The sequence below is a fragment of the Chelmon rostratus genome, chromosome 19, assembly GCF_017976325.1.
Source record: "Chelmon rostratus isolate fCheRos1 chromosome 19, fCheRos1.pri, whole genome shotgun sequence".
NCBI classification, from domain to species: Eukaryota; Metazoa; Chordata; class Actinopteri; order Chaetodontiformes; family Chaetodontidae; genus Chelmon; species Chelmon rostratus.
Window position 1 is genome coordinate 7,925,949 of NC_055676.1, and position 16,265 is coordinate 7,942,213.

The 16,265-nt window shown below is 43.2% G+C and overlaps 1 protein-coding gene across 4 annotated transcripts in view; it reads right to left on the reverse strand.

Moving 5' to 3' along the window:
- Positions 1-2,555: 2,555 nt before the first annotated feature.
- The window catches only part of whrna (whirlin a), a 141,860-nt gene continuing 128,150 nt past the window's right edge, over positions 2,556-16,265 (reverse strand). For 3 of the 4 annotated variants that reach the window (XM_041960086.1, XM_041960084.1, XM_041960083.1), the window contains 5 exons: positions 15,429-15,503; positions 13,390-13,966; positions 12,385-12,551; positions 10,198-10,320; positions 2,556-3,396 (listed from right to left, as the gene is read on the reverse strand). In XM_041960086.1, the coding sequence (XP_041816020.1) occupies positions 3,214-3,396; positions 10,198-10,320; positions 12,385-12,551; positions 13,390-13,966; positions 15,429-15,503 (1,125 nt within the window). In that variant the 3' untranslated portion in view covers positions 2,556-3,213. The remainder of the gene's footprint in view (positions 3,397-10,197; positions 10,321-12,384; positions 12,552-13,389; positions 13,967-15,428; positions 15,504-16,265) is intronic. The other variant, XM_041960085.1, reaches the window with a different exon arrangement.

Genomic DNA, 16,265 nt, shown 5'->3' on the forward strand with positions numbered 1-16,265 from the left:
AGCTACAGGGTATTGCAGAGCATTCTGGGTTGGCGGCGCCATTTTTCGAGGATAGCATACCGAGCTACAGTATCTGTCATTATCTGTCAGTGTCACCGGCCATTTGTTATCCGTCAACTGTCACCTCCTCCTCATCAGTATGTGTACATATAAAGTACGTGTGAGAGACAAATGCTCATATAAAGAGAAACTCTCGACAGGGTCAGTGATATATTAAAAAAACTGAAGTTAGACAAAGATGAGCTTCTTGCTGTCGATGATCAGTCATTCGTCACTTGCTCTCATGACGGCACGTGTGCCTTTGCTTACCTGAACTTGTTGCTGCACGGCATTTTAAGCTGGTGCACCAGATTTGTTTTCACTCCGTCTGCAGTCTGCCAGCTGTGCCGGCAACTGTCTATATTTGTTTCCTGTCCTCTGTGTACAGATGTTGTTCACAGAAAAATAGCACACAAAAAATAATACACCGTAATGTCTCTTTTCTGAGAGTGAGAGGGGGAGGTTAACGTAACAATTTGAGATATTTTAGATGAAGGGAGAAATTCAGTGTTAGATTTAGGTTTTACAAAAGGCTAATCTGGATATTTGATAGGGATGCTCTGCAATTCTAAAAGTTGTTTTTGCTGAACTCTCGTGGTTTAACTTCTGAGCTTGATGCAATCAGGTATACATGCACCTCTGGACGGTGACTTCACTGATGGGAGTTACAAGGTGCAACAAAGCACACTTGTGACCAGGTCAGAGAAGAAGCAGGCTTGAGACTTTCAACCAGGGAGGGCAGCAAAACACTGCTTTTCAGCCTGGTGTTAAGTTACTCTTTAAAGATGCAGGAATAAATATTTTTTATCTCAACAATAAATTAAATGACCGTGTGTAATCTGACACAGGAACGAGCAGAGAATAATCACCAACTCTGCAGGTCTGCTGAGTTTTCGGCCGGTTTTAGCTTATTGTTTTGGTGTGTTAGCAATCGATGGACACACCAAGCGTGTCTGTGCATTCAGCTTAGCCGCCGACTGAACTCAGAACTCACCAGAAAGTCTGGTTCTTTCTGTTTCCCCTGATATGGGTACGACCTTTGAAAAAATGAACCAGCGCATCCCTAACATTTGTTTTTTGTTCATTAAAGGTTGACATTTTGAAGACAGACAGCAGGGATGTGATGTAAAAACAAAGCACGGATGTGTTGCTCTCCGCTCTCAGTTGTCACCAGAATGATTCAGGAGTGTTTGACAGCAATTTCTCAGAGCTGCTCTGTTGGCATTCTTCAGAAAGCCCAGACTACCAGTTCACTTCCCCGTGTGTCTCATAAAGCAGCTCTCTTGATGACATTTCCATTTTTCTTTATTTGCCGTCTCCTTGTTTAAGAGCGCGTTTTTGCTCTTTTCATCCATTAACCGCAGACAGGCGCGCAACACTCACATTAAACACACATACATAACACACATCCACACACGGAACACAGATTAATTACTCAAATGACTTCATACTTCTACCTGCAGCCTAATGCGAGTCTCTGGAGTGACACATGGAGGATGTTTGCTGCTCATCCTCTCCACGCTCGCACTCTTCCTGAGAGGAAGCAAATCATCAACGCAACAACAATCGCATCTCATTCTTCACTCAGTCATCTCTCTCATTCTCGCTCTTCCTCTCTCGCTCCAGCTCTCACTCTACCTGATTGCTTATCTCCTAATTGCTTTTTTTCTATAAATGGATAAAATGTGTGTGTGCGTGTGTGTGTGTGCACACACACGTTCTACGTGTGAGCATGCGTGGAGGGGTGTTGCAAAAAATCTTTGGCGGTGTCGTCCTCTAAATGTCTCATTACTCCCCTCTTGGGCGTAATTGCTGCACTGAGCATGGCTTCAGCAAGACCCCCAGGGTGAATAGAATTAAATCTAAATTACAAAATAATATCATCAATTGTTATTCAGGGGGGAAAGTAGCAGGAGAGAAGCTGAGTGGTCCGAGGGTAAACCTGAGGGAATTTGGCCCACTCTGAAAGAACCTCCACACTAAACTGGCCGATCTGACGGCATATCTTTGACCAAGCTTTTCGGACACATGAACATGGAGCCGTTAAAGCTGCTCTCTGGAGTGAACGAATCAGAAGACAACAGCCTCGTGTTTTAGTGTGGAGTGGGAAACTTGGCTCCAGTGAAGGTGTTATTAATGTTAGAAATTCGAGAATTTAAGCAACTCACTCAAATTCGAGAATTTAAGCAACTCAATTTAAGCAACTTAAGCAACTCAAACACAAAAAAATCTTTCCTTCCTGCAGTGGATTCAGATTGCCTCTACGCGCATGAGGGATTCACAGGAAATGATGCAGCATGTTGTTCATGTTTTCACACGAAAACAGCACTTTCAGTGTGGACAGCGTCAAACAATAGAGATGGAGAGGTGGACAGGAAACAGTAAATGATGTGCATTTGCGTGGTACTCGTGAAGACTTCAGTCTTCAGTCTCTGAAATGTGTATTTTTGTTAACCTGACATGACTTTATCCATTACTTTTTCTAAAAGGGTGCTCATACGCAGACAGGCCAGTGGCATCACTGTAAAATTTGTAGAATCATCGTCTTTCAAATATATAGATATATATACATACTATATGTTGATGATGCAACAGAGGTTACGGGCTTTATAATTCTTATAGGAGTATCTTTATGTGTACAGTATATATGCATCTGTATCTACATTTGTTCATTTTTACATATACAAATCCAAGCTTGTAAAGTCGAGCATGAATCAGTCTCAGATGTGCAGCTGTCTCTCAGACAGAAGCAAATAATAAACCAAATAAACTGACCATGGGAGGTGGGAGTGCTACGAGAAGTTCCAGTGGGTGTCAAACAGTTGTAAATCCATATTTTAACACAGAGAGAACAAACAAAAGGTATAGGTTTCACTACGTTCTGTTTTAGTGCATAAGGTCTCACAGTGGGGAGGTAACACGTTGAGGAGAATCCTGAACGAAGTCCACAGTAGAAGTAATACCTTGTAAATTATAGTCTCATTTGTCCCCACTCAGGGGTGGGGCGTATGAGAAAGGAGAAGGGCTCAGAGATCAGTTGGTAGTTTGTTTCAGTCTATCTAAAAGAGTTGTGCCATTTAAATCAACAGATGCTTGAAGCTCTTCCCCATCGCGTCGTCCTCGGACTCTTCTTCTCTCTGCGTTGCCCTCGTCGTCGTCTTCTCTTCTGTTCAGCTATAGCGCCACGTTGAACTCGGTCACCAGGAAGTCCACGTGGTCCCTCTCTTTGGTCTTGAAGGCCTCGGCGATGAGGCGTGCGGCGTCCCTGTGCTCGCGGCCCCTCAGAGAAATCCCGTTTACCTCCAGGATCACCTGACCCACCTTGAGCTGGCCACAGTTGTGAGCTGAGCCACCCCTCTGAGAGAGAGACAGAGAGAGAGTGAGAGGATGCATGTGGATTTTAAAAAACCTGTTCTGAACTTGGAGAGAGAGCCAATAAAAAACACATTAATGTCAGAGCCACTTGTACAAATAGATTTGTTAAATAGCTGCATGTATCACTGATTTACTCGTTGGAGTCAACGATTTCACCAAATTTAGAAACTTCACTGAGGCACAAACAAGGTTGATGGGCGCTTCAGCCCAGGTCCAGGCTGTCTGCCTTCACCTGAAGTGTGAAAAGAATCATAATGCATCGCTATGAATAAATTTGGATAGATTTTGAGTTTATGAGTGCGCTCCCATCCGTAGTTTGGTTCATTTGGTCCATGAAAAAAGCTACATTTTAGTTCTAGTCTGATACATTGATACAGAACAGGACCAGCAGTCTCGATCTGGCTGTCTCGTCTGCACCACAGTTTGAATAACCAAAGAAGTTGGTTAGTTGTGAAAGCATTATACATTTGTAATGTTTGTGTCTGCTGATTTTTGACAGCTGAACTTGAAGTTCTGCAGTGTGAGGTTATTTATTTATTTTCCCCCCTGGGTGATATCTTTGTGAATGAGACCTGCCTATGAATGGAGCAGGACAGGCAGCCTTTCAGTATATACCAAGAAGCGGGCGCTGTATTTATTAATGATCACGACTCACAAAGGTGCATTTGCTCCTGAATGGGAGACCAAGTTGAAATGAGCAATTTCCTAAATCTGACATGGAACATTTGTACAAGCAAGGCTCACAGAAAAAGTACAGGTTTAGGAAAAGAATACAAAAATGTTCTTGACTGAGGCCCAATAAGTCTGCTGTACTATCAGTTCATAGCTTAATATACAAAATGTCATGTTCAATATTATTAAGGCCCATCATTCCTTTCCCATCTAATGCATGAGGAACAGCACAAAACACCTCCTTCCTCGTTTTATAAAGCATCGGGAAAATATAAACACAATATCATGAAGACACAATATGGAAAAAGCAGAGACATATATCATTTCTTTTAAAAATCAACTTTATCTCTGAGAAAAAGAGATTGGATGTAATCATCATGGCAAAAAACGCAAAGGTAACAACGACCTTTACGTGAAAAATCTAAGTACATTCCAGGTTCCAGGTTTCCTGCCAAAAACAGGTGCACTTGGCATACAAAGAGCTTTTACAGGAGTCTGACATCTTTACTTTTGTTCTATTGCATGCAAACGAACAAGATCCTCTCAGTGCCCAAGCTAAAATGTAAACAAAATCCCATAAATGTGACGGGTACTTCATTAGCAAACAGAAACAGAGTCGCCCTGTAACAAAAAACACATTCTCAACCACACACACACACGCACGCTGCAGTCAGTGAGCACACAGTGAAGGCTCAGCAGAGAATGTAGAAAGAAGCGTGTGATCAACAAAATGAAACGCTCTCTCCTGACCGGAAATCACAAGTGATTAAAAAAATGCTGACTGTTACTGTCACCCTGAGACACGCACAGGACACAGGATGAAATTCACAAAATACACAAGGACTCATTTCTCGACTCAGTCTCAGGTCCTTGGCAGTGAACTCAGAAGAACCAGCAGATCGCTGCCCAACAAGTCCCACAAGTATCAGCAAAACTTTGGAATGCCATCAATTTCAGTATCCTTGGCCACAGTCTGAACTGCTGAACAGAGGTGGTTAGCTTGTTTGAAGTAAGCATCTAAAGCCCCTCTCTGCTCTGGAGGAATCGCTCCACAAAGTGGATCCTCGGAATACTTGATGCCACTCAGTGCTCTTCTGAAGCAAACCTGTATAAAAAGTCATATTTGTTCACCTTATCTGCTTCTCCTCTAAGGTCACAAACCCAGAGGACAGACAGCAGTGATGAAGCCATGACTGCTGCTGTTTCCTTCTCTCCAGTCTAATACGGAAATCAGCAGCAGCAACATTTTAATCACAGTCCAGACTGCTCAGAACAGCTTTTGTCTAAATTACTTTCATTATACATGGATGTCTCTGCTGTAGATGATTTATGTCCATTACCAGCATTAAGTGCCAATGCAAGAAGTATTGTGTTCTTTATGCTGAGAGGCAAACAGTAATGGCCTCTGCATGCCTTTTATGAAGCACTCTTGCACTACTGCATGGCAAACATCTGGAATCAGGTCACTGCAGCTTGGGCAAGCGTTTGCTTCACAGAACATGCAGGTCCACTGTCCGCTGCAGGTGAGCTGATGAGTGTGGCTGCTTGTTGATTGGCTGTGCTGCCCCTGAGCCAATCACTGTCTCTCCTGCCTCCTTCCAAAAAACACCAGCAACAAAAGAAGTCACCATATTTCCAAAATATGAAATAACTGCATGGACAGCTTCAGCTAGTGGACTTTCTGCAGCTGCCCAGCACCAGACAGACACAATTTGCAACTAGCTGGTGAAGAAAGTGAAACATTTAGCAGCTACAAAGCCTGATATTTGTTTGGTGATGATCAAACCAGAGTTAAAAGGAGAGTTAAAGAACCAGTGCATAGGATTCAGTTGCATCGAACAGTGATGAATACCCTTTGCACCACCCTCTCAGTGGCTGCGAAACTTGTGAAAGACATTAAAGGTGCTCTCTAGAGCCGGCGTTTGGTTTGTCCGTTCTGGGCTTCTGTAGAAACAAGGTGCTACAACATGGCAGACTCTGTGGAAAAGGACCCACTACCCCTGTAGATAGCCTCAATCTAATTTAACAAAAACACGATGATTTTTACACAAATACACTAATGAAAGCCTAACTATGAATATTAAATTCCATTTCAACCAACAGATCTCCTAAATATTTCACAATTATCCCTTAATATTGGACTTAGATTCATCAGGTAGACACAAACTCACGATGAATAATAATGTTGCTCTGTGTCTGCTGGATGTCTTTTGCTCACATGTTAGCAATAGCAGCTTTTATAAGGCAATAAAATGTCAGAGCAGAGTCTGTCACCTTGCTGTGGACGTCTTCTGCTGCCAAGTGGCCATAAAAATACACCAATGCTGCTTGACACTTCATTTAAAGCCCAAATCCAACAACACACCTAAATCACAGGTTCCACTTTCTTGCCGCCTTATCACCAAATAAGACACAGACTCATGTTTTCCTTTGTGACAGTCCCATGTTCTCCTCCTCCTGACTCTCAGAGCTGACCTCATTACGCGCAACTCTGACGGTTTAAAAACACCAGCGGTACCAGCCGCACCAGGACCGCATCATCACATATCTCATTTACTGAGCCAACAACAATTACCCTGGGCTAGCGGAGCAGTCGCTGTCACGATGGGAAGATGGAAGTGATAAGGGGCTGTCGCTTCAGGAGGGGTGATGGGGACTGATAACGACCTGCCGGCCCGGCACCAGCTTACTCATCTCTACCTCATCCTCAGCAGAGGATGGTGTGATTGAGGCGACCTGAGGCGAGAGCCCTTGTGCCCACAGAGATAGGAAATACAGCAGCCAGAGGTTTGCTGTATTATGACTCCGCTGTGCTTACTTCCAATATTGCAGAGAAACGGTATTGTTCAGGGCACTGGCTTTGATGTGATGCCATCATGTCCCCCAGACAGAACCGATCGGAAAGCCTAGAACAAAACGTTTTTTTTTTCTTCCTTTTTTCAAAGCAAATCTATCATTCTGATGCTTGGTCCTGACTGGGGGAAGAACTTAGGTTGTGTGCCTTGCTTAAGGGCCTAATAACATTGAGTTAGCTTCCCCCGGTGACAAACCAAAGTTTATACAGCTCACTTTTCCACCTCGAAAACTGAACGTGCAGAAAGACCCCCATGTCTGTAAAAGGTGACCTTGAGGCTGCCAAGTTATTAATGCGTCTAAATAACTGTGTGGCCACACAGTGTTATTGTTGAGGGATGTAGCAGTGGTGCTATGTGACCTGTGGCTTCGCTTGTGATCAACAGGGTTTGCACCTCAGCAAATCAAAAGCTGAAGGATTAAATCTATGCAATTCCAAAAATGCAGAGTGGCGGACCTCAATTTCAATCTACTTACCTGAATGGTCTGAATTAACTGCAACTTTTTAAAATTGAGTTAATGAAATGAATTGTAAACTTTGTTTAGCTTTGCCTGAAATAACTGCTTTGTTTCAGGCAGTTTTTATTAGTCTCCCAGTGGAGCGTGATGTTCAGAGTCTGGGACTGAACCACTTCTGTGGCTTCATTTCTTGAGTGCAACCTTCTTGGCTGTGTGCTTATGTCACAGACAATCTGGACTCACATAGTGTGTGTGGCGATCGAGTGAATACACACACAGCTGTGCTGCAGGCCTTCTTGAAAAGGGACGAGCCACTGTTTGCTTTTATTTCCCAACAGTTTCATGGCTCAGTTATTTTTTGTGACAAACGTTTAACTTTTTTTTTCATCTCTTTAACAGATGAATTCTCCTGAAAAGCTGAGCTTGTACAGACTTTTGTAAACACTGCTACTAACATTGTGTTGTCTTTGCCTACAGCACATAGTGGAAAAAATCCACTCAAGTGAAAACCAATGCTGTAATACCACGATGTTTTTAGAATATTTTTTTTATATTCTGTTGTTCATTTTCTTTTTAGTAGTTCTTGACTTAAACCCTATAAATAAATGTGATTGTGATTAAATGTATTTCTTTCTGATCGTTATTATATATATATGTGTGTATATATATTCCTCTTAATGAGCTGGTGCTTCGTTATGTTTAAGTGGATGGAACTGAGAACAGGAACATGTAATGAAGGAGCAGCTCTGACATAAAATCAGGCAAGCTGTCGTCTCGCTTCAGGAGACAAAAACAGAAACACGTCCATCAGATAAAACAGATTCAAAGGAACAGAATGTGATGTCCCATCTTCCTACATTTTTTTTTTTTTGGGGGGGGGGGGTTGTTCCAAAATCATGAGTGCAGATGGAAACAACTGCAGTTTGGGAATAAAGCCACATTTGTTTACTTGGTCCCATGTAGCCCCTCCCACAACGACGTTCCCACCACCTACACGTTCATCAAACCCACAAATACTGCATCCACCCACCACGCCAGACCTCCACTTCTTCATTTGTACAAATCCCCCTCATTCCTGCTCTCCATATTAGCGCCGCTCTCACTTCTTTTGCATCCTTCACTCACACACTTGCCGTCCGTTCTTCCAGTGCACTCTTTGATTTTGAATGTGCTGATTTCCAATCCTTTTATCCCTCCCCTCGCAATCAGCAGCCCTTTTTCATTTCAATCACCACCTCTGTGGAGCGGGGGGCTGGCAGACAGCTCTGAATGTGGTGTGGACTGTATCTGTAGCTGCTCACTGCTCTGATCTATAAATTGCACTGCCCTGGTTCTCTGTGATTAGTGAATGATTAGCGCTACAGATAGTGCTGAGCTAATACAAGCCTTTGTTGACTGGCAAATTACCATGGCAGACAGATATATGTACACCCAGTCACAGTAATATCATTCTTCTGAGATGACAAGGTGACTCATTTCTAGCTAACCTGTCAATATTTGGATTTCACTCTGCTTAGTCAGGTGATCTGAATTTCCGGTAGTTTTGGCTGGACTGCAGCAAAGCACGGCAGAAACAAAAGTCTGTCCCTGACTTACTGAGTGAGTGAGTGATGAAGTTACACCGTTGGATGCTGCATTTTCAAAATGAATAGGCACAAACGTTCCTCAATTATATACTCGAAATGCTTTTACAACAACACTGTCCTCAAGGGGGCTTTTACAGCAGTTCCACTCGCTGACTGCCACTCATTCTAAATCTTTTGCACGCTAAGAACGCAATTGATATCATGCTGGTCTTGGATACAACTATCTGAAGAGTAAAGGCTAAAATTCTCTTTGAAATCAAACATCTTAAGATATGAGTGGAGGTTTCGATTCCCAGGTGACAGTCAGTGTTGATTGCTTTAAGGAAGTAGTTATTTTAAGCTAAACTGCCACCTGAAATGTTTCTCAGCAATCGCTTTTTGAAAGCGTGATCAGATGTTGCATATTTATTATTGCTAACTTGACCACAGAATAATAAGGTCTTCTTTTCAGGCCGAGGGGATGCAAAACAGGACACAGACATAGTGGATCGGTGTGGACAAGCAGGCGTATTCCACGCTTTGGTGTGAAACTTGGTAGCAAGAATTCACACAATAGATACTACCACTGACTATCCATTTAACATTTTGGCCATAACATAGCACACATGGTCCAGCCATATCCTAGGTTCCGACCTACTCTTGCTCTGTGCAGACATGCTGGCTGCAACTGCTTGAGATATAACGTGCAGCACTATTCAGCCTCATCAATAAAAAAAACATTAACTTATCTGAATGAACCTACCTCTTTAGCTTTTATGTAAAAGGTGCTATACAATCACCCAGAGGTGTTGCTGCTGATGCTGTTTTTATTCCTTAACACCAACATTATACCAACTGCCTCATACTTTGAAATGATTGCAGTGAATTGCCAGCCTCCAGGCAGTGAAGACTTTTCATGGAGGCCACTAATGTTGTAATCATCTTTGTAAGAGCCAAAACGATGACAAAATTAGCAGGAATCTCAGTGTGAGTTCAGCTGCAGCGTGAATCCTTATAAAGCCTTAAAGGGCATCAAATCCCACCTGGGGGGTGGGCGCGTGGTACCGTTGTAGAGAATCAAAGAAAGCACCTGGGATATAAAAGACACAGCTAACAATACCAGGAGAATATTCACCAAAACGGAGCTGACTGCATGTTAATAAGCAGACAGCGTTAAGTCGAGGCGAGCCTAGTGGTGGTATTATTTCAAACAGGATTTTTCTTCCTGACTCACCTGTATTGTGACAATTCGCGGCAGTGGCTGGCGAGTGTTAGCTCCACCTTCGATGGCAATACCCAGGGTGCTGGCGCTCTTTGCCACCCTCACTAGTGTAGAGGTGGGCTCCAACAGTCCAGGCTAAAGTAAGGGGGGAGCGAGAGGAGCACAAGTTATAATGTAAGAAGAACATTACGTATGCATATTTATAAACCTGAATATATTCTAGCATAACACATCCTCCCTGTGCCTCCTTCCCTTCGTGCCACTATGCATACATATATTTTTCTGCCTTTGTTTATCCAAGGAAGAGCTTGCACACATGCTCAAGAGTCCTCCCAGTGGATTTACACATTCATAAAGGTCACGACTTCATATTAAAATGTACATATTCAATCTTGGGTTTTTTTGTCTGTATGTCAATCTGAATGTTCCTGGGGTTTTATATCCATATTCTACGAGAAATACCAATGGTGGCCTAGTGGATGCCATATAACTCTGTCCCCAGTTTCCTTTATTGTTGCATGCCACACTCCCTCTCCCTGTGCCTCATGTCAACACAAGTCAATAACAAATAAAGGCAAAATAATAGTCTGAAAAGACTATCTCTAGATTTTTTTGTTCACAGGGGCAGAAAAACAACTCAGAACAACCAGACAGACCCACATATGTTTACACTCCATAGCTGGTACCGACCACATGTTAGCAAACATCCAGCAGACCCAGAGTAACATCAGCATTCATTAAGAGATATGTTTGCCTCTATGAACTCCTGACAAAACATCAGATTTTGACTTGACCAGCTATTTGCTAACTTTCTACCTGTTGTTTGTGTACCTATCGGGGCTTGTTTGCTTGTAGATGTGCTGCAAAACTACAATCTAGACCCCCAGATGTTAATTCTCCGCAAACCTGTCGCCATTAATGACCCTTTTCACATACAGTCATATGGTTTATTGTTAATCTAAAAAGCATTAATTAGAGAAGCTTCAGTTAAATCATTTTGGTAACATTCAATAACAACACATCTCTAAGTCTCTGACATGCTGCTAAAGCCTCATGTGGGCTGGAGTTGTTGCATACTAACAAAATATTCTTTGTTAAAGTAAGTTGTTCCAAATGTACTATCCAGTACAACAGCAGACACCCGTTTATTCAAGAATATGGACAGAAACCCAGCAGGAAACGTGTTTAGGCTTTTCAGAAAAGGCCAAGAAACCAGATTTTGAGAAAACTCACTCGACTAAAGGCTTTTTCTAGTCAGTTAACCTGTTCCATAAACAGGAATAGACTATAACGAGACTTAAACAAATTTCTTCTTTAATGTCATTTCGGGATGTTTTCATGAGCACATAGTTTTTCTCTTCTCAGCACACTGTTGTTTGATGCTCAGGAGCAAACAGAGGGTAAATGTCTCACTTCCATGCATTAAAGCAGCGAGTTAATTCAGCTTTGGCATTTTCGGGCTAATATTTCCCATCTAAAACAGACATTAAATCTAACAGGCCTCTCATCATAAACAATCAGGCTACTCCCATCCTTACTTGTTATTCCTTCCATCAATCAATAAGAACGCGAGAGCGATTTGAGAGTTTCATTACGCGACACTGCAGTGAGTGATGAAATAAATGATGGAGCATGTGAGTGAATGAATGGCATGAGTGAGAAATAAACAAATGAGTGAAGCAAAGGAAACAGTCTGTGTGAGCAAACAGAGGGAGGAGAGAAGAGATCACGGTTAGGATTGAGAACAGATTCTGGAGGAGAATTAGCAATAAAGCACATCGATTCATCATCGGCTGGCATGTTTTTCAGCAGACGCACACACATGCTTGTACTTCTATACTTGTGAGGACCCACAGTGCAGCAATGCATTCTCTATCATCTAACTAACCGTAACCTACACCTGAATCTAACCTGAACCCTTAAGCCAAGTACTAACCCTTTGACAGCCCTACCGAGATGTCAGGATCTGTTAGATCATCCTCGCTTTCCAAAAATGTCCTCACAAAGATTGTGCTTAATTTCCCAAACGTCCTCACCTTCCAAACACCAAAAATCTCACTCCTGGTCCTCACAAAGACAGAAACACAGCAGCACACACAGCTGAATTAACTGAAAGCATTTCTCATTCCTCAGAGTTTAACTACGAATCGACTCATCCGTCCATGTTTGGCTCACAGCTGTTCTGAATCACCCCCTCACCGGTTTGGAGGGGTTGTCCCCCCCGCCCCCCGGGGTGTCTCGGGGATGGCGTGTGCGTGAGGAATGGGGGCAGCTGTCTTTGCTGATGTGTCCTGACTCAGCTATGTCCACCCCGCTGTCCTCGCTGAGGGTCTGGCCGCTGTCTGACAGCTGAGACAGGGCGCCACCTGAGAGTAAACAGGCACACATGACACGATGATGGGAATCTCGATCCAGTTGTATGAAAGCAATCCAATTATGTCGATTTTACTCTTTTACTTAAACTTTAAGAGCTTTTTCTGGGGTTTAGGGCCATATTGACACAAACAGAGAGAGCTTCCTGAGTTTAAGATGTTGTCATGTTAAACTGCACTGCAAAAAATCAGATTTTTAGATTTGTTCTGCAAAAGATCTTCTGTTAAGATTTAATACAAGATTAAAAGCTCATTATGATTAGTGATGTTTTGAATGCTGTGGCAATCGTACACGGTGTTCTGGGTAATTGCTCATTTAAGCACATTAAACCCAAGTAAATGCATATTTGGAAAGATTATACATATGATATTTATACACTCATTCTGCATAACTGACATTTCATTGCAGACAGTGACAATTAGCAAGCCTCAGAGTCTGTGCTGTGGCAGTAAATGTTTCACTATAATCACTATAGTTGCTTAAAAGGTGGGTAGGTGAGAAATACTTCATTTTGTATTTCATGTATCTATAAACTAAAAATCTAAGGTCAATGAACACATTTACAATATATGCAGCTCCAATTAGTAAGTGTGCCTCCTTCATTTAGTTGTTTGGCTATCAGTGCTACAATACTCTAAAGTGGCGATACGAGTACCAGGTGTAAATTGCTTTAGTAACGATTACGAATTCATTGATTGATCAGAATTTAAAATAATACTTAGTTGCAGCCCTACATGTGTATGTTATCAGTTTGGGGACACAAATGTCAGAGTGTGACCCCTGATACATGTTGGTCAGTACGTTTTACCTCTGAAGCTCTATGTTCCTCACCTCGCACCTGGGGCAGCGGCCGCACCTCGTTGACGTCGGGCTCTGCGTTGGGCCTGTGAACCTCCACTGTAACAAACTGTTGTTTAGAGCCAGGAGGGGAGGAGGGGGAGGCTTTGGTCATGGACACTGGCTTAAGGGGCAGAGAAGGGGGCGGGGGAGGAGCGGGAAGTGGAGGCGGAGGAGGAGGTGAGGGGGACGGGGCAGCAGGTTTAGTGCCTCTGCCGGGGGACTGGACCCTTGGGAAAGGGCCGATGTTGTGCTGGGAGACCATGGACAACTGAGCAGCTGATATTTGTTCTTTCTTGGCGGGATCTCTCTTTTTGACGGCTGCGTAGTCCCAAGACGGGTCCCTGGGGTGTTCTCGGTTGTAGCGCAGTGAGGGCGAGGCGGGGGAATGTCCTGGCTCTTTGCTGTGGTTGTGAGAGGCGGGGGCTGTGAAGTACAAGCCTGAGTGGGAGGATTCAGACGAGGGGCATTTGTTGAGCTGATCTCGTCTACTTGGGCGCCTCTGCACCCCGGGTGGGGGCGGAGGCTTGAAGGAGGGGGGAGATTCAGCTGTGGTGGACTGAACGTCGTCCTGAAGTGAGAGGATATATTCATCACTGATTAGGGGTGCAACAATGTATTATGGCACAATAACCTGCAATATAAAGCTCATACATTCAGCTCTGAATGTATGAATCTTTGATTGCATTTATCAAATCCCAGACGTTGCAGTATTACTAAATCATTAACACTGTCAGCTGTCACAGGTTTCAACTACTGTGCAAAAATGTTTTGTGAATGTTCCTCAAATTTCAGAAATTTGGGAAAAACAGTGGAGGTGAATGGAGTTTGTGGTCGTCACAGCATTGAAAACTGATATTCTAATTCAATAGCTACAGTAATATCTTTCCAATAATGCACAGAAAACACTGTCAACAGACTTCCCTCTAACGTCTGCAGAGGAAACTTGATGAACACTGTTCACAGCGAGGTGTGCAGATCTTTTACAGACATGTTGATCCTGAATTTAAACGTCATTTCTCAGTGATGTGAGCACCACGAACCAAACAGCTATTAGAGGTAGGTGAGAAAATACAGTTTTGGTCATTTGGGTCAAACAACCCTTTAAGGAAACATTTTTCCATCTAAAGGGGAACAAATGAGGAATTTTACAATCACAGTTTCTGTTTTACTGCCAACTTTGAACGCTGCATTGTGTACTGTACTGGAAAATGAGCTAAGCTATGGTTACACCCCTAACTTGGATCATGCAGAAGAAATACATTTAAAAGCAAAGTTTAAACCTGGGGTCCGTATCCTTTATGATTCTCACCGACTTTCATTCACGCAACTGTATTAAACACCTATTTAAACCACTCCAGCAGTTTTAGTGACAATAACAGCCAACTTGAAGAAGTTTAGTGCATCCAAACCAGGTTGAACACGTTGTGGCTTGCCGGTTTGATTCTTCAGGTATCCTGTGTGTCAAGGTAAGAGTGGACACAAACTGAACAGTGAAATGAACAACACTGACACATGAGTGGCTTACTGGCATATGGAAAGAAACATAAAATGAGCAGAAAAGAAAGCTTACGAAAAAAAAGTAAGGTATGATTCAAGTTGCAGGTAGCCATTGGAATACGGGAGACTAAAAGCTTTTTCCGTGACCTCTCGCTTGTCTCCCGTGGTTCAGAATAAACATTAGAGACCTCTTGCTATCAGTCATCGTGTTGGAAACAGCAGTATCTATTTATTTCTTTTAACCCTAAGGTCCAACCATAAGCTCTTCCTTCTTGCAGAGATGGAGAGGCAGGAGGAGATCTTGACATGTGAAAAGCTCCGCTGGCACTTACTTTCACAAAGCTCTACTCCTCTTTCTCTTTTCTCATTTGGTGCAAACACTTGCTTCACTACACCTCAGTCTACAGGTCAGCCACATCTCCGTCCCAACCTCTTCTCTCTCTTTTTTCTTCCCACCCCTCCTCATTTCTCCCCTGTGTCACATCCATCTTTATCAGGCCAAAGCAGGGACTACGCCTGCTGGCCAGGCTCACCAGAGAGATGTCGGTCAGCAGCGTGTTCAGACTCTCCGGAGGAACGTCCTCATTACTCTCCGCCACGCTGTCATTCTGAGAGACGCAGGAAAGAAATGGAGGTAAGAGGGACACGAGGTGTTTGGAGAGGAGGGTGATGAAAGCGAGGATAAACAGAGAGGGAGGAGGAAGAAGAGAGCGATCAAAGTGAGAGAGCGAAAGCTTGTGAGCAGATGTTAAACACAGACCCAAAACAAATGGCAAATTTTCTGGATGTTCCACGTCTCCTAGAAAAAAAGGAACCTCGTCAATACTTGTTTGCATTTGCTCGGCAGTCTCTAAGTTTTAAAGGAAGGCGATAAAATAAAGCGCGCACACAACCACACACAGGCACCCACAGAGTTATCATGTCTTCTTCCACAAGCTAAACACACATGCTGTGGAATCGATAAAGAATCATCAGCTCAGTTCAAAGCAGGATTTGGCAGCTCAATCCCACCACCGTGGCGGAGGGGAGGCAATTTGTGGCAGATCTGTGAGCGATTTCAGAGCAGAGGAGCTGAGTTCAGAGAAACGTTGCCCTCCATTTAACTCTGCCACTAAACCAAAACAAAAGCCTCATCAGTTCAGCTTAATTACCCCTCGTTGCCGCACGGGGAGCACTTACAGACAATTTATTTATCACAAGAGTCAATCGACTTTCTACATGCGGAGATGCTGCTCTGCACTGTAAGTGCCCGATGCATGTGGCGTCTGTGTGTATGCATGACCGTGTTTATCCAGAGTTACTATCCACACAGTGTCTGTGTGTGTATCTCAGTCTACAGAATCATATTAGGCAATTTTGGAGGACATGAT